Raw genomic sequence first — 17,663 nt, 5'->3', positions numbered from 1 at the left:
GAAGCTGGAAACAATTGGGGAGTTCAGTAGTTTGTGACTTTCTATTTTTGTAAAAACAGACATCTCCACATACAATGCTTTGACCGTAACTGCAGAGTTGCTTGCATTTGACGTCCATCTCTAGCTCCCTTTTGAAAAGAAAGAGTGTAGAATTCAGATTCCTTTCATTCTGGTTTTCTAGTGGATAAAGTGCTTTGGTTACCCTTAGCCTCACAAAAATGAGAGACTACGATGAGACAGTGAATGGTGAGCAGAACATCTTTTTTTCACATCCAAACTTGATGCTGTGTCCATTACACCATGCAACCCATCCCATTCTTATCCTGCTACCATAATCCATACACAATATAGTGTCCAGTGAAATATAGTATCCAGATCAAGGGACATAATAGTCCTGTTCTATTCTGCCTTGGTCAGACCACACCTGGTGTACTGTGGCCAGTTGTGGACACCACAATTTAAGAAGGGTATTGAGAAGCTAGAACATGTGCAAAGAAGGGTGACCAAGATGACCAAAAGTCTGGAAACCAAGCCTTATGAGCAACAGTTGAGGGAGTTATGTTAAGCTTGGATAAGAGGAGAATGAGAGGAGATATGATAGCCATCTTCAAATATCGAAAGCTCTGCCACATGGAAGGTGGAGCAAGCTTGTTTTCTTCTGCTCCAGTGGGTAGGACTCAAGTCAATGGATTTATGTTACAAGAAGAGAGATTCCAACTCAACATCAGGAAGAACTTTCTGTTGGTAAGAGCTGTTTGATGGTGGAACAGTCCCCCTCAGATAGTGGTGGACTCTCCTTCCTTGGAGGTTTTTAAGCTGAGGTTGGATGGCCACCTGTTTTAGAAGTTGGGTGAGATGGCCCTTGGGGTCCCTTCCAACTCTACAGTTTTATGATTCAGTAATAACTGAGCAGTCAAATGCTAGAGTTTCCAAAATACTGCCCTAATAAAGCTATGGGGACAGGATGTTTTCTGTAAGAAGCTAAGCCCTAAGGCTGTACCTGTTTGATAATCATCTTCCTCCATATGTCTTCACAAATGTACAGCCTTAGTATGATAGAAAGGAATTGCTCCACTACTTGGAAAGTGCCATGTCACTATATGAATACACATTGCTCTCTTTCCATTTGCCCAAGTTACGCTGCATCAGGTTGACAGATTACATATGGAAGCATTAAAAAGTTTTAAGAACTCCCCACAAGTAGAAAATAATATAGCAGGAAAGAGGCTCAGATGGGCCTTTCCTCCTGGTGAGCTGTCTTTCAGCTTTTAATGAATTTATTATCATTATTAATAGTGATTAGATGGGGGAACATTAAGAAATTTATCTGGCTCCCTGCTGTATTTTTTAATTGACCAAAAATGGAAGTGAGGCTCAGATGTTCTGTTTTGCTTTTGATGTATTAGTCTATTGGGAGAACGGTGTTCACATTTTTGTTCAGCCATAAAGCTCTCTTGATAGGTTTGGGCAAGTCATTGTTTCTCAGCAACAACCTACCTCACAGGGTTGCTGAGATGATAAAATGGGAAAATTCCATCTTACTTTCCTTAAACTCTGTAGCGGAAGGCCCAGATACTAATGGATAAATAAATAACAATGGGCACACCCTACGCAGAATAATAGATTGTGCAAGAATGGTTCCTGGACTGTTATCTCAGCATTGTTTTGCGACTCTGCAGGCATCTGCACGTCTTTTGAATGCTTTTCTATTATTAATGCTAAAACATTCCACTTTCCTGTTTCCTCTTTAGGTTAGAGAATAATTTCTTTACCACATCTAATGGGTCGGCATAAGATCTACTAAAGCTGAAAAATGTACTCTTATCCCCCTTGTAAATGCCTTGGGGGAGATCCTGAATATACAAAAGTGTAAATGATTTCCTTGTTTCAGGTTTACAACATGAACTAGCTTCATATTTTTAAAACTACAATTTCCTCTTGTATGCAAGAACATTTAGTCCGCCCCCCCCAATATTTTGGGTAGATATTTGACATATGATGACTCCCCAGAAGTCTTGATTAAGACTCCAGAAATCAAATCAAATTGCTTTGTGCTGAGAATTTCTGAACATGATTTGTTTACTTTCAAGAGATGGATGACTCAAAGGGGCAAAGTAAAGGCAGCTTTCCTTGTTATGGATTTACCATACAACCATACTGCGTGCCTGCACCTAGGTCTTTCATAATTAGCTGTGGTTTCTCAGCTTACCATCCATGTCAATATACATGGGAGCTACTGCTGATACGACTTGAGTATAATTTGTTGGTGGTTGTGATGTGCTCCTAGACCTAGCGTTACATCTGGATGCTCAAATGGCATCTGTTGCCAGGACTGTCTTTAGCTAGCTTTGGTTTGCTAGCTCTGTCTTCTCCTACAGTACAGGTGGAAAACATAGGGCCTTTCATGTTGTTGTACTGCGACTCCCATTGTCCCTGACCATTGGCCATGTTGGCTGGGGCTGATGGGGGTTGTAGTCTGACAACATCTGGAGAGCACCATGTTGACTACCCTTGTCCTAAGATGGTCTGACCACAATTATACATCAACTGGACAACTGGCTATAAATGTGGCATCCTGGCCAGGACTAACTTCTACATTCACTTCATTCCAGTTCCAAAGGAATTTTATTGGGTGTCACTTAGCTTTTCAGCCACAATATAAGGTACTGGTTCTGATACATTAAGCCCTAAAAATATAGGATGAAGTTAACCCAAGGAGTGCGCAGAAATGAGAGCACCATACCTGAGTCCCACCTGTAAACAAGCTTGTGGTTTTGAATCAGGCCAAAAGATGGGATATAAGTTGATGAATAATAGCTTCTTTTGTTTTTACTAGAGTTCTGCTGTATGTAAGGTTAACTAGAAATATTCCATGCAAGTCATAGTTCTGTCAGTTCTCCTAAGACAACTTGCACCACTTCTGAAACAGAAATGTTTTAACCTCTCCTGTGCTATTGTGATCAACTGAGCAGGAACTTTCTATTACAATACTGGTTCTGTTTCTACCACGTTATGGGTAGGGTTGCAAGATTTTTGTTCCTCTTTTCTGTACACTAGTGTAAAGCTTGCTAGATCGACTTAGTTTCATACTTGATGGACTGTTCCTAAAGCAGGGAGTCTGGGAAAGCTTTTTAGTGCACAGCCAGTGACAGTTCAGTGCCAAAAGGGACTGATGTAATAGGGTGGAATTCAACATTGCGTTTTTCCAGTAGTTCTGTGTGCAAGCATTGCAGCTTTCCAGATGGAATGAGCCCTTCTCTCCTCTCCTGCTGTTCTGGGGTTTCTCCTGGCACCCCTTTAAGCCAATCTGGGGGCACACAGGGAGAGGAGAGAGAGGAAAGCTTTTTTAAAAAACGCTCATTAGAGTTTGACACTGCAACATGACATAGAATCATAGAACTGTAGAGTTGGAACAGACCCTGAGTGTCATCTAATTCAACTCCTTGCAATGCAGGAATCTCAGCTAGATCATAGATGGAGTGGGGGGGGGATTGCTCTATCTTCCATGCAACAAACATTTAGATATTTGAAGATGCCTATCATGTCTGGTGACAGCAGCCACGAAATTAAGAGACGCCTGCTTCTTGGGAGGAAAGCAATGACAAACCTAGACAGCATTTTAAAAAGTAGAGACATCACCTTGCCAACAAAGGTCCGTATAGTAAAAGCTATGGTTTTCCCAGTAGTGATGTATGGAAGTGAGAGCTGGACCATAAAGAAGGCTGATCGCCGAAGAATTGACGCTTTTGAATTATGGTGCTGGAGGAAACTCTTGAGAGTCCCGTGGACTGCAAGAAGATCAAACGCATCCATTCTGAAGGAAATCAGCCCTGAGTGCTCACTGGAAGGACAGATCCTGAAGCTGAGGCTCCAATACTTTGGCCACCTCATGAGAAGAGAAGACTCCCTGGAAAAGACCCTGATGTTGGGAAAGATGGAGGGCACAAGGAGAAGGGGACGACAGAGGACGAGATGGTTAGACAGTGTTCTCGAAGCTACAAACATGAATCTGACCAAACTGTGGGTGGCAGTGGAAGACAGGAGTGCCTGGCGTGCTCTGACTATGGGGTCACGAAGAGTCGGACACGACTGAACGACTAAACAACAACAACAATCATGTCTAGATGCAGCCTAGATATGAAGCAGCCTAGAATAGCATTAGTTTTGCACCACAGAACCCTGCAGCACCCCTCTTGTCACTTTTTTGCAGGATGACACAGAACCATTAATGAGTACTCTGGCGTTGGTCAGTCAACCAGCTACAAATCCACATAACAGTTATTTTGTCCAGTCCACATTTTACCAGCTTCACAAGAATATCATAGAGGACTTTGTCAAAAGCCTTACTGAAATCAAGATACACTATGTCCATAGCATTGCCCTGATCCACCAAGCTTGTAAATCTATCAAAAAAGGAAGTATTGTAGCATCTGGAACATATGATAGGGTCAGGGTTGAAGGTTTGGCACTGGACTGATTTTGTGTTGCTTTTTTTTTTTTTAAAGCAAGCTCATAAGGTGATCAGCAGAGAGACTTGCTCTGTCTCATGGCCAGTGTAGCAGGTGGAACAGAATCAAATTTTGTCCCCTATGCTTTAATGTCCATAAGAAGCTGCAATAAGAGATTGTCCGTACATTTGAGATTTGATATAATTAATATAATAAAATCCACCTTTCTGTTTCTTTTAGCAAAGCAGCTGGCAGCAGCTGTATCTTTTGTGAATCAGTAACTGGAGCTTGTGGTTGGATAGATGTGCCTTAACAAGTTTAACTTTAATCCAGGCAAGATGGAAATGATTATAGTTGTGGCTAGAGATTCTGGAACCATGCAATCTGCTTGCAATAGAAGGTGTGTGTTTGCATTACTTTTATCGTCCAGGTATGCAGCTTAAGTGCCCTCTTGAATCCACTGCAGTATTTGGAGAAATGTGTGGCAGCAAGGGCCAGGAACTATTTTTCATTATATGTTATATCTAATGCATCAGCTGTGTCACTTTGTGGAGAACCCTGACCTCCACAGCACCTTTGCGACCTCATGGACTATATGAGGACTTCCTTTGAATGTTGGTTTGTAGCTGTGGCCAGTAAAGAATGCTGGCTGGTTTGTTCTGAGAGTATTTGAAAGCAAAAATTTATTAGTTTTGTGCTGATGCAGTGGTACCTTGGGTTAAGAACTTAATTCGTTCCGGAGGTCTGTTCTTAACCTGAAACTGTTCTTAACTTTAAGCACCACTTTAGCTAATGGGGCCTCCCGCTGCTGCCGCGCCACCACCACACGATTTCTGTTCTTATCCTGAAGCAAAGTTCTTAACCCGAGGTACTATTTCTGGGTTAGCGGAGTCTGTAACCTGAAGCATCTGTAACCTGAAGCGTCTGTAACCCGAGGTACCACTGTACTAGGGTTCTCTTGAGGTGCTTCCCCATACCTTTTCAAAGGCTGTTAGATCAGTACTAAGTCACCATCTTTAAAGACCATTTCTTCCCCTTATGAGTCTAGTTGCCTGTAAGACCTTGAGCGCCTTCTTCAGAGTATTCTTCTTTAGGAGGATGAACTGCCAATGATAAGGAGACGTAGTGCAACCACTGGTTTTCTGTGCAACCTCCAGCCAGCCCCAGAACTCTAGTTGTAGGTATTTTTGGATAGAGTGGTTTTTTTATATGGATTGGAGAAAGAGTGGCAGAGAGGTTGCTTAATGGGGGTTTAGAGGGTGCTCTCCACTTAACGTGGTATTTGCTTATGCACGTAGGGGCCCAGAACACAACTGCTGCATAAATGGGGAGTCGCTTGTATTTACACGTGGTACCTGCAGTAAAAGGGACGCGGGTGGCGCTGTGGGTAAAACCTCAGTGCCTAGGACTTGCCGATCGTCAGGTCGGCGGTTCGAATCCCCGCGGAGGGGTGCGCTCCCGTCATTCGGTCCCAGCGCCTGCCAACCTAGCAGTTCGAAAGTACCCCCGGGTGCAAGTAGATAAATAGGGACCGCTTACTAGCGGGAAGGTAAACGGTGTTCCGTGTGCTGCGCTGGCTCGCCAGATGCAGCTTGTCACGCTGGCCACGTGACTCGGAAGTGTCTGCAGACAGCGCTGGCTCCCGGCCTATAGAGTGAGATGAGCGCACAACCCTAGAGTCTGGCAAGACTGGCCCGTACGGGCAGGGGTACCTTTACCTTTACCTTTACCTGCAGTAAAACTCTGAGATGGATGTTGAGAGAGAGACGTTTGTGCACCCCTCCACTGTGCTTATATTTAAAAATGTTGTATAAGTTTTTCAACTGATGATCTGGATGAAAATGAAAAAAATTAATGGGGTTCTTTTGCCTTGTCCATATACAGCAGGGATGGGCAATCTGTGGTCCTCTAGAGGCTGATGGGAAATCCAAGAGGCATAGCAGGAGCTGTAGACCAGCAATATCTGGAGCTAGATCCCTGTTAGAAGCTCAGCAGACAATCTGTTTGACTTAACAGAAGCTCCAGTGGCCATGATGAGCTCTTTAGCACACTTACCAGCATTTGCAGTTTCCATTCCTGAAGTTTGCAAAACAATAAAACTTCAAATAGCACTTTAAATCATTAAAGTGCTGTCCAAACACTAACGTAGCTAATGTCAAATATAAACCACAGGGAATTAAAAGGCCTTGAAAGGAATTAAAAGGTCAAGGTTGCTCGGCAGTACTTGGTTTTAAGAGTCTCTTTTATTTGTAAAAAAATTAATACAGACATATTTCTAAAACCGGTTGTTATAATCTGTATGGGTACGTACTGAGAAGTGTTTTGGAACTGTTCTTTTTGGGGGAATGTGAGAGAGCAAACACTGATACTCCTTGAATTATTTAAAATATAAACTCTTAAAATACTAATTGACTTTTACAGCGGAGATAGTATCAGTTTCACAAGTCTGTAGCTTAGTTCAAGATATAAAGTCAGTAAAGTGGAATGCCTCAGTTTTAAGACTGGATAGGCTATTAGCTGCACAAAAGTTATTGCTTGCACTAAAATGTAGAATCTCCCTTGTTACTAATGTAGTACCTAGTTCAAATCTGAAAACTTAACCATTTGAAATAAAGACCCACATAATTAGAAAGGTAAAACTTTTGAATTATGGTGTTGGAGGAAACCCTTGAGAGTCCCATGGACTGCAAGAAGATCAAACCTATCCATTCTTAAGGAAATCAGCCCTGAGTGCTGGAAGGACTGGAAGGACAGATGCTGAAGCTTAGGCTCCAATACTTTGGCCACCTCATGAGAAGAGAAGACTACCTGGAAAAGACCCTGGTGTTGGGAAAGATTGAGGGCACAAGGAGAAGGGGATGACAGAGGATGAGATGGCTGGACAGTGTTCTTGAAGCCACAAACATGAGTTTGACCAAACTGCGGGAGGCAGTGGAAGACAGGAGTGCCTGGCATGCTCTGGGGGTCATGGGGTCATGAAGAGTCATGGGGTCATGAAGAGTCGGACACGACTAAACAACAACAATGTCCCAATTGCCATGAATCATCTCAAATTAACCCAAGAATTTGACTGAGTACTTTGGAGGTGGTAGAATGTGCAAACTTCTGACTTTTCAAATAGGCTAGAGTTAGGTGTTGGTAGATTACAAATCCCATTATCCTAACTATGGGCAGGCTGGCTGGGGCTGATGGTGTTTGGGAGTCCCAACAACACCTGAAAGGCACTGGGCAAATTCAAGATCCTTGTTAGATCATGACATTAGCCCCTTTTCACTGGGTATGGGGGGTGGCGCATACATGACAGAAGTGGTACAACCAACCCCACACACTTTTTCTGTACTTGTAGATCAGCTTTTATTTTATGGAAGCCTGCTAGGAAGAGCTGAGTGGATCCCATATATTAAATAAGATGTACAAGAGCTCCCTGTTTACACACACACACACACACACACACACACAGATAAGCATGCTGTCTGTGTTTAAATATTTGGCAGAAAGTGTAGTGGTACACTTGCACTCTTTCCCTGCATCCCATGTACACATAAATCTTGTGTGAACCTGAAGGATAGCTCAGTTGGTAGAGCATGAGGCTCTCAATCTCAGGGTTGTGGGTTTGAGCCCCATGTTGGGTGAAAGATTCCTGCACTGAAGAAGAAGAAGAAGAAGAGTTTGGATTTGATATCCCGCCTTTCACTCCCCTTCAGGAGTCTCAAAACGGCTAACATTCTCCTTTCTCTTCCTCCCCCACAACAAACACTCTGTGAGGTGAGTGGGGGCTGAGAGACTTCAAAGAAGTGTGACTGGCCCAAGGTCACCCAGCAGCTGCATGTGGAGGAGCGGGGAATCGAACCCGGTACCCCAGATTACGAGACTACCGCTCTTAACCACTACACCACACTGGTTCTCACCACACTGCAGAGGGTTGGACCAGATGATCCTCATGGTCCCTTCCAATTCTATGAAATTTTTGGGTGCATCATTTGTCACTTTCTGCTACTCCCCTTTACACACCCACTACTTCCTCGGTGCTTTCGTTTATTTTCTGTTGGTCCTTTTAACTATTTCTGGTGCCTTCCTGAATGGGGGAGCATGGTTATAAATATCGACACACACACACACACACACACACACACACACAACTTTCTTTTGATCATCCCAGAAAACTCCACAAGCAAACCACATTAAAAATTTCTATAGCACTTGTTGCAACAATCCGAAAAAGTGTCTGCCGAGAATTTACAATTGCTTTCTTTTCTCTTCCGGCCAGACTCCTAACCAGAAAACTACACGAGCAAATTTATAATTGCCTGTGTGTTTTTGAGCATTTCCTGGGTTGGATTTTTATTTTTTTGAAAATTATACAAAGCGTGCATACGACTGCCTCCGCACATGCGCTGTTGGTACTTAATTGGCAAGCAGAGTCAGCAGGTAGAGATTTTTGCACATGGAGACAGTCCTTATCACCTACTAATGCCTTCAGATCAAGGAGCTCTTAGGTGGCTTCAAAAGAGAATTGGACAAATTCATGGAGGAGAAGATTGTCAGAGGTTGCAGCTGGAGGCAGTAATGGTTCCATATACCAGTTGCCGGAGACCGCAGGTGGGGAGAATGTTCTTGTGTTCAGATCCCTGCCTGTGGGTTTCCCACAAGCATCTGCTTGGCTACTATGAGAACAGGATGCTGAACTAAATGGTCCAGTGGTCCAGCAGGCTCTTCTTATGTTCTTCAGTCATCTTTTCTTGCAGGAGCAAGGCCAGGTGAAAGAACCAGCAAGTTAAGTCGGACACATCACATCTTATGAGCTTGTAAAGCATCCTTATCTGTGTGGATTTAACTTCAGTCCAGGCTTTATGGCTTGCGGCTGCATGTTTTCACCAGCTGGAAGTAGCTTTGGAGGGTGGTGGAGGAATGGCAACATAGGGCATAGTTATGCTTGCTTTTCCTGTCCCTCAAAGGCATATGTGAGATGCAAGTGAGGTGCTAAAATTCCACCTCCCTTCCCTCTTGCCCCCCCTTTTTTACAAGGAAATGTGTGCCAGGAGGTGAACTTTTGAAGCCTTGGCATCTTGTTCAGTCCTGGCAGTTCAGACAGCTGTGAGGCCTTTCTGCTGTGTTGAAGGAAAGATTGTGGGTTGCTCCACAGCACGGTCAAATTCATCCTGACGCTTGAAGTCCATATGGTGGTGGTTCTTCCTCTCTTTGGCATGGGGACTCCCAGACATCGGGTAACTGTGTGTGCATACTGGCACACATGGACTGATTGTTAGGGCTGCCCCCAAGACATTTTGCTGCTTGGGGCAAGGCAGCAAATCCGTCTCATGTCCCGCAATCAGCCGCTTGAAGTGCTCACTCAGATGAAAAATAGGACTGGACTTGCTGGTTGTGTTATCATTTACCAAAATCTTCTAAGTTTCATTTTGGAAAGCTAGAGCAGAGCTTTCTTTCCTGATTTATGGAGGAATGATGGCTAGTCTGGGGCCCAATATTGGGACAATGGAAAAACAAAACTTTGCTGTAAGAGAGCAATTGTCAACTGGAGCTCACGCCCTTGGGGTCATGTACCACTTGGGTTGAAGCCTCTGTAAGGGCTATTCTGTATGTGCCAGAACAAGAGCATTCCTAAGGACTGGAGCCAGGCTTGAAGCTGTGCTTCCAGCAATGAGCTGTTCAGCCAGATGTTTCTACCTGCCAAGGCTTGTTAATGGGCAGAGTAGTCTGCTGTTCCATGTCCTTAGCCAATAAACAAAACTTATTGCTTGGCGGGGAAGGGAAGATATTTTGCTTTTTTAATTTTTTGAGGGGGAAAGAGAGAGGATGTTATCATTGCAGAAACCTCAACTCATTCCTAAAAAGCCCCCACCTTCATTAATAAGCATGGAATGGTCTTGCTCCTCACCCCCCCCCCATTCGCCATGACTGCTGGCACCATGTCGTCTCACAAAAATAGGTCAACTCATTTCTAGGCAAACATTCTGTCTCCTCCTTTAGGACTCTCTTGGATGCTCTTAGATCTCTTCGCTTTACACAATAGGGCAAAGTGTTTGCACAGCAAATTTCTGCTTCTAACCTTAGAGGTTGGTTCATATATCATGGACGACAGATAGAACTTTTTGATAGCTTACAAAGTTACGGGCTCTCTGTAAAGTCTTCTGGAAAGACAAGGAGAAACAAGGTGGTACCTCTTATCAGGCAGGCACAATATTTCTTTCATAGGGCTTTTGAATGAAAGGTTATTATTGTATAAATTGTGAAACGAAACAACAACAACAAAAAAGCACCATTCAAAATTTGGCTAGATTTTGCCCTCTCGAAAGACACCAGTTGAGCAAGTGACGAGTCCTTGTTTTAATCTAACAAATGAAGCTCTTGAGGACAATGGGCTGATGTAGGGCTTTTTTCCTCTGAGAACTAATGGCCCCTTAAAGCTTCCATAGCCATGATTGACTGTAAATGTCCATGGTGAATTCCCAAGCACACTGCTCCCTTATGTATGAACTTAACCTCTCTGTAATAGAGAATTGCTTCCTTGTGGCTTTCCAGCATAGCTGAAGATGACATGAGAAGCTCAGCCGCAACATAAGGAGATTATAGCATTACAAGAGAAGCAAGTCATAAACTCCTTGGAGCTGTTCCAGGAACAAAACTAGCTAATTTGGGATCCCCAAATCCAAGCAAAAATTCAGAAGGGAGAAAGTTCATAAGCTTCCTTGTTTATGAATGAGGAACACACAGGGATAGCAAACGTGTGTTATAGTTCACATAATGCAATCTTGTTGCATTGATTTGGTTGAAATGCACAGTTCCCTTTTATAGGGATGCGATAGATGAATTCTGCATGAAGCCGCAGTAGCCCAACAGCTTCGTGATGGAGGGCTGTATGAAAGGCTGACCTAGAGGTGCCTTTTTTAATGTGCGTTCATGATCATTTGCAGTTATGATGGTATCGGGGTAGCTGCACATGGCCCTGTATTCAACAGTGTTTTGCACCTGTGGTGGACATGCGGCCATTTCCAGTCAGAGTGTGTGCCCCATGCTGTCCTGCTGAAATCCTGCATGCTTTTTTATGCCACAGACGTTCCATGGAGGGAGGGGTCATCTGCCCTGCTTTTGTTGAATTACGATACAAGAGCACCCCTCCAGACAGCAATAATGCAGTAACATTGGCGAAGTGTTGCAGAACAACTAATAAAGCAGAATGGTGTGTGGATAGTCCAGTATAAATACATTACTAATGCACTATTATTGCATCAGTGACATGTTGCAGAATGCACCTGCAAAGAAATGCCCAGGGCAGGATTCAACTAATGAGTCACATCGGTGCAAGCCTGTACAAAATGCTTTATCTCCTTCTCCCCCCCCCCCCATGCCCCTGAAATTGGTTTGGGGTGTCAGGAAAAACCCCAGAACCCCCAGAAGAGTGCACAGGTAGAGGAGAAGGGGGATTGTTCTGTCTGACAAGCTGAAATGCCTTACACGGATGCAACAATCAGAAAAGCATGGCACTGAATTCTTCCCCTGGAGGCAGCCCTTAAGAACTCAGACTTAAGAAAACCCAGCACAATTCATTGGTTGGTGAAGCAAAACACCCTCTTCTTGCTAGAGAACTGTGTCAACTGCCATGTAAGCCTGAGCCTTGAAGAAGCAAAAGTTTCGTCCTGTTGTTGTTCATAATATCCCCCGATGGAAAGCCCCTAAGTTCAAAATCCATTAAGATCTGGTCTTTTCTTTTGAGGAAACTTGATAGCCACTCATTGAATCTGGCCCTGTTTGATAATATGGGTGTACCCTTTTGGCTCATCACAACCATTATATAAAAGTCGACCTTTCTTGTGTGCAGGCCACTGCCTTAAAAATCCTTCAGTGTGGCAGCAGCATATGCTGAAATGTTAACATTTAAGGACTCCTTATCTGTGCATTGCCCAATTGTGTGCGCACAATGCCGCTGTTCCCAGGGAATGAGCTCTGGTGTGCATATGTCACACACAATTGGGCGACGCACAGATAAGAAATCCTTAAATGTTACTCTTCCACACGTACTTCTGCCATGGGAAAGAGTTTTTCAGTGTCCTGCACACAAATATCCCATTCATCCCCCACCCTCATCTTTTAACACATGGTTTGTAGAGTTTCCCAACATAGGTATCATTAGGACTCTTAACTCATCATTGGGGCATTATTAACTTCCAATGGGAAGGGCTGGTTTTGCTAGGAGTCTGCTTACAATATTGTTTAGGAAACATACCGTGATGGTTTGTGTACTATCCTTGACATAGCTTTGCTTCATTTCAGTCTGGCTTTGAAGTGCTTCAAGGTTTTCTCTTGCTATATGATTGCTAACCACCGAGGAAACAAAACCTTGGCAGCAGAGCAGTTACTGCTCTGGCAGTCACTTTTATCCTGGGACTGAGTGACTTATGTTTGTGTTTTCGTAGGAGGATTCCTCTGCTGGGCAAGTTGAGTCTTACTGATGTGAAGCCCAAATTCCCTTGGAGACTCTCGTTGGAGACTTTTTTTTTTTACATCAGTCAAAGCAAAGGGCTGCTTAAATAACAAAACAAAAAAAAGCAAAAGGGGAATCCAACTGTGCTCTCTGCCAGCATAGAACAAAAGAGCCAAAGTACAGTGCTCCTGGCAGTCTTCTTGGAAACACACATGTTGGTCTAGGCAGATGCCTTCAGAAACATTTGACAGCAATTTGGCAAGGCTGCAACTTTTGACTAAACCTGGACTTGGTAGAGGGAAAGGAGAGGCTGCTGACAAATTGCCAGTTTGGTTCTGTAAAAGAACCCCATTGCTAGACTGATCTCCCCTGGTCCTGCCATTGCTACTCCTAAATGTTTACGTGCACATTTCAGGTGGTCCCATGTACACAAGACTGCAAGGGCCTGTGGAAGGTTGTGGCACATGCATAGATAATACCCTTTGATTCAAGATTATTTGCTCCTTGAGTCTAAACAGCTTGGGTTCTGAAGTAAGTTCACTTAAGAAAGCTCACAGAAGGAGAAAATAGCCTGCCCTCTTCTCCCTCCTTTGCTCCAAACAGCCTCTCCTGAATAATGTGGGCTGATGGAGAAGGATAGAGTTGCCCAGAATTGGGCAAATTTGGGGTGAGTCTCCTCTTCTTTGCCAAGAGCACTCCAAATTGTTGTGTGGAGTCTTGTGACTCCAGGGAGACGCTTTTCCAGGGGCACAGGTGGTTGAGGCAGGAGGAGAGGGGGATGGAAAACTTTCCTTCTGTAAACTTTGCTAACTTGGTACCTGACCCTACGTAGTTGGTTGGTTTTTTAAAAAAACTTTGAATAACTGTGGGACTGACTTCCAAGTAAGTATTAATAGGATTGAACTATGCATGTTGCTCCAGAGATTAAATTAAAACCAGGGAAACCTGTGGAGAGTTCTTCTTCTCTGTCCTCTGCAATGTGGCCAAAAAAAGGAGATAAAATTGAGTTTCTTCCCCTCTCTTTCTCACTCACACGGAAACAAGCTAGGAAGCAAATGAACTATGCAGATGCCGAAAGAGCAACATCCAATGCATGGTTTTGATTGGCTTAGGCTGGGCTGTCATAGGCCTGAAAATGTATAAATATGGTTGTGAGTGACAGGAGAAAGACTGAACTGTGGTTCTGGAGGGTTTGTGGGGGACAGAATCATGGCAGGGCTACGTTCTACTTTGCCCATAAGAGGAGACTCCTCTGAAGCGAGCTTTATGCCCAGATAAATCTGTACAGTATAAGATTGCAATCTTAATTTCCAGTTATTACCATGATTTCATACTTGTAACCTTTAACTCAACTTCTCTGTTTAAAAGAGGCGGGGGGGTTGGGGGGAGGAGAAATCTGCCCTTTTACTCTTCATCTTGCTAAAATTAGGACAGAAAAAGCTGATCAGTTAAAAATATCTTGGGTATGCACCTTTTATGGTTGCAAGGAACCATTACACACCACCTAAAATTAATTGCAACTTTTGTTAATATTAAGACTGTCTAGTTTCTTTTTAAATATATGTTTTGTTGCAAATATAACAGAAAGAAAAAAGAAAGAAACGACGTCAGCTCACACTAACAGTAAGAATAATCCATCAATCCTAATTCAAACATGCAGAGTCCATATGTCCAAATAGATATCCAGAAGAGATTGATTGATGATTACAAGATATATGTTCAAATGTAGCAAGGGCAGTAAGATGTTCAGCCTCTTGAGAAATGAATGGTGGGTATTTTTTATCCTTCCATGTTTGAACTATATGTCTTTCTCATTGTGTAACTGATAGTCGTCATCCCCAATCGCAGGAGTATAATTTAAAACTTTATTTTATTTTATTCCTGTTTTCTGTTACCAAGGAAATGCTTTTTTTCCCTGTCCATTAACACTCGACCTTGTGGACATCCAATGAAGGTGATATTGAAAGATTTGAGAGAGATAAAAGAAAGTACTTCTTCATGCAGCGCATAGCCCTATTCTGCCTCTCCCCACCCCACCGTACCCCAAATTGGGCTCATGTGCACACACGAGAGACACACTTAATCAAAGGTGAAATTGTTATCATTGTGGGTAGTACTTCCTCTGGTCAAAGTGACATTCGTGTACTCAGAACTAATGGCGAAAGCAGATGTCTTTCTCAGGAGAACAAAAATAGGTTCCTGGATTCAGGGACACGGCAAAAACAAATGTCAAATACAAAAGGGCAGAGAATTTCTCAAGGGCGTGTGCACAGTAATTCAGTTCTTGCCTGGAGAGGAAGAGGTGAACACTCTTCATTGTCCCTCCCCCTTTCTTGTATTAATAGGACGGTGTCCTTTTCTTTTTGAAGCAAGCTGTTTGTTCTCTCTCTCTCATCTCTGTAAATTCACACAGGAACAGGAAGTTGAATGAGTGTGTACATATATAACGAATTTGTGAACGACTGACCGTCTGTATATAGCTTCAGAGGTGGGGCACACAACAGATGATTGGTCAATCCTTGGATTATTTAGCTGCTTATTGTAACATAGACTTAGTTTCCTGCCTCAGCTTGTTCTTCACCAGTGTTTCCCCTTTCACATTTAACCACTGTCTCTAGGTCAGATATTACTGGGATTACAGTTTGTGTCAACTATACTTGTTTTTCACCCTTTCTAGAGCAAGTCATGGCGGAAGATCAAGAACATGGTGCACTGGTCTCCTTTCGTCATGTCCTTCAAGAAGAAATATCCCTGGATCCAGCTAGCAGGGCACGCAGGTACAGAAGATTTAGGTTGTGCTGTGTAACCTCAAAGGGAAACTCCCGCCTGATAAAGAGAAAGTGTTTCGGAAGTCTCTTGGTGGATTAAGATAATTAGCTACCTTAATGCAAATTGTTTCTGGAAATTGAAACATAAGTGCTTGCGCTAGGTCGTTTCGTGGGGGTGGCTTGAGCCAAATGCTAGGGTGTGTACAAACCTCGGGAAATCTGTGGCACCTGTAATAGATGGCCCAAGGATGAATGCTAATGTCTGAGCCACAGAAAAAGGACACATAACTTCTGCCACCAAAATGCTCTGATGTCCTCGCCAGAGCAAGTCTTTGCTCCGAAACAAACAGTGTTTGAAATCTGTTGGGATCCAGTCCAGGCCAACACTCTTCTCTTATTCAGAATAGCCTGACTATATATCCCTGGCAGATGGTTGTCAACCTTGCCTTGAAAACCCTCAAGGAGGCTTATTCCATTGTTGAGTTGGCCTTAGAATGGAGAAATTCACCTAGAGTTTTAACCTAGGAACCAGACTTCGCTGCTGTTTTCCAGGCTTTCCAGTTGCCTAGCCTTTCAGCCTGATGTTTAAGGGTACACTAAAGATAACCTGAAAGTTTTCCATTATGTATTAGCACTCCCTTGCGTATCTGAGCATCTTCTAGCACCTCACCCTTTTGAACATGTGCACATGCATGTGCCCCTGAATGATCTGGAGTTGCTAACTAGGATCTTTTTTGAAGTAAACATGACTGCGTTGTGCCTGGAAATACTATTTGATGCCACTGCACTTAACCATTTTGTTAGAGGCAGGGAACAAGCCTGCGTGAAACCTTTTCCGTACCCAGTGGAAAACTCACTGTTATCCTTTACTTTTTGTTCTGTCTCTCAGGTAGCTTCAAAGCTGCAGCTAATGGGAGGATACTGAAGAAGCACTGCGAGTCTGAACAGCGCTGCTTGGACCGCTTGATGAATGATGTCCTTAAGCCGTATGTTCCTGCCTACCATGGGGACATAGTGAAGGATGGGGAGCGTTACAACCAGATGGAAGATCTCCTGGCTGACTTTGACTCTCCCTGTGTCATGGATTGCAAGATGGGAGTCAGGTCAGTTTCCCTTGGTAGCTAAAGGCACAACCTGCCTCTTCCCCAGCTTCATCCAGTAACAACAGAAGCATGATTTCACCTTGCAGTGCCTAATGCCTTTCTGCTCCCCCACGGGAGGCAGGAAAATGCTGAGCATGAGGTCATCATGCCACACATTTCTGTTACTGCATTTACTTGGAAGATGGCGGCAGCCACACATCTCCATAATACCTAGCTAGGCTCTAAGGGTGAAGCCTTTTTCCAGCCATTTGGATGGATGGATTTAAGGTAGCAAGAAAGGCTGGCTTTAAATTGCTGTATCATAGAATCATAGAGTTGGAAGAGACCATAAGGGCCATTGAGTCCAACCCCCTGCCAAGCAGGAACCACCATCAGACCACTCCTGACATATGGTTGTCAAGCCTCTGCTTAAAGACCTCCAAAGAAGGAGACTCCACCACACTCCTTGGCAGCAAATTCCACTGTCGAACAGCTCTTACTGTCAGGAAGTTCTTCCTAATGTTTAGGTGGAATCTTCTTTCTTGTAGTTTGGATCCATTGTTCCGTGTCCGCTTCTCTGGAGCAGCAGAAAACAACCTTTCTCCCTCCTCTATGTGACATCCTTTTATATATTTGAACATGGCTATCATATCACCCCTTAACCTCTCTTCTCCAGCCTAAACATGCCCAGCTCCCTTAGCCGTTCCTCATAAGGCATCGTTTCCAGGCCTTTGACCATTTTGGTTGCCCTCCTCTGGACACATTCCAGTTTGTCAGTTTGAAACCAAACCCCCATACTTCATATGTTTCCTAAAAAATGGTACAGATCTGACCACTAAGCCAAGCATAGCACCAGTATAGACAGGACTGTTCCAATGCATTTTGCCGCCTGAGGCAGATCAGCTTAGAGCACCCTGTCTCCACA

General features: G+C 43.7%; 1 protein-coding gene across 1 annotated transcript in view; it reads left to right on the top strand.

The window, feature by feature from the left end:
* Positions 1-17,663, top strand: part of ITPKB (inositol-trisphosphate 3-kinase B) — an 83,746-nt gene that overhangs the window by 52,772 nt on the left and 13,311 nt on the right. The window contains exons 3-4 of the mRNA XM_083434431.1: positions 15,566-15,665; positions 16,546-16,759. Coding sequence (XP_083290557.1) covers positions 15,566-15,665; positions 16,546-16,759 — 314 coding nt within the window. The remainder of the gene's footprint in view (positions 1-15,565; positions 15,666-16,545; positions 16,760-17,663) is intronic.

The sequence above is a fragment of the Podarcis tiliguerta genome, assembly GCF_965153285.1.
Source record: "Podarcis tiliguerta genome assembly, chromosome: 3".
NCBI classification, from domain to species: Eukaryota; Metazoa; Chordata; class Lepidosauria; order Squamata; family Lacertidae; genus Podarcis; species Podarcis tiliguerta.
Note: the sequence above shows the minus strand (reverse complement) of the source record. Positions and strands in the feature narration are given on the sequence as shown.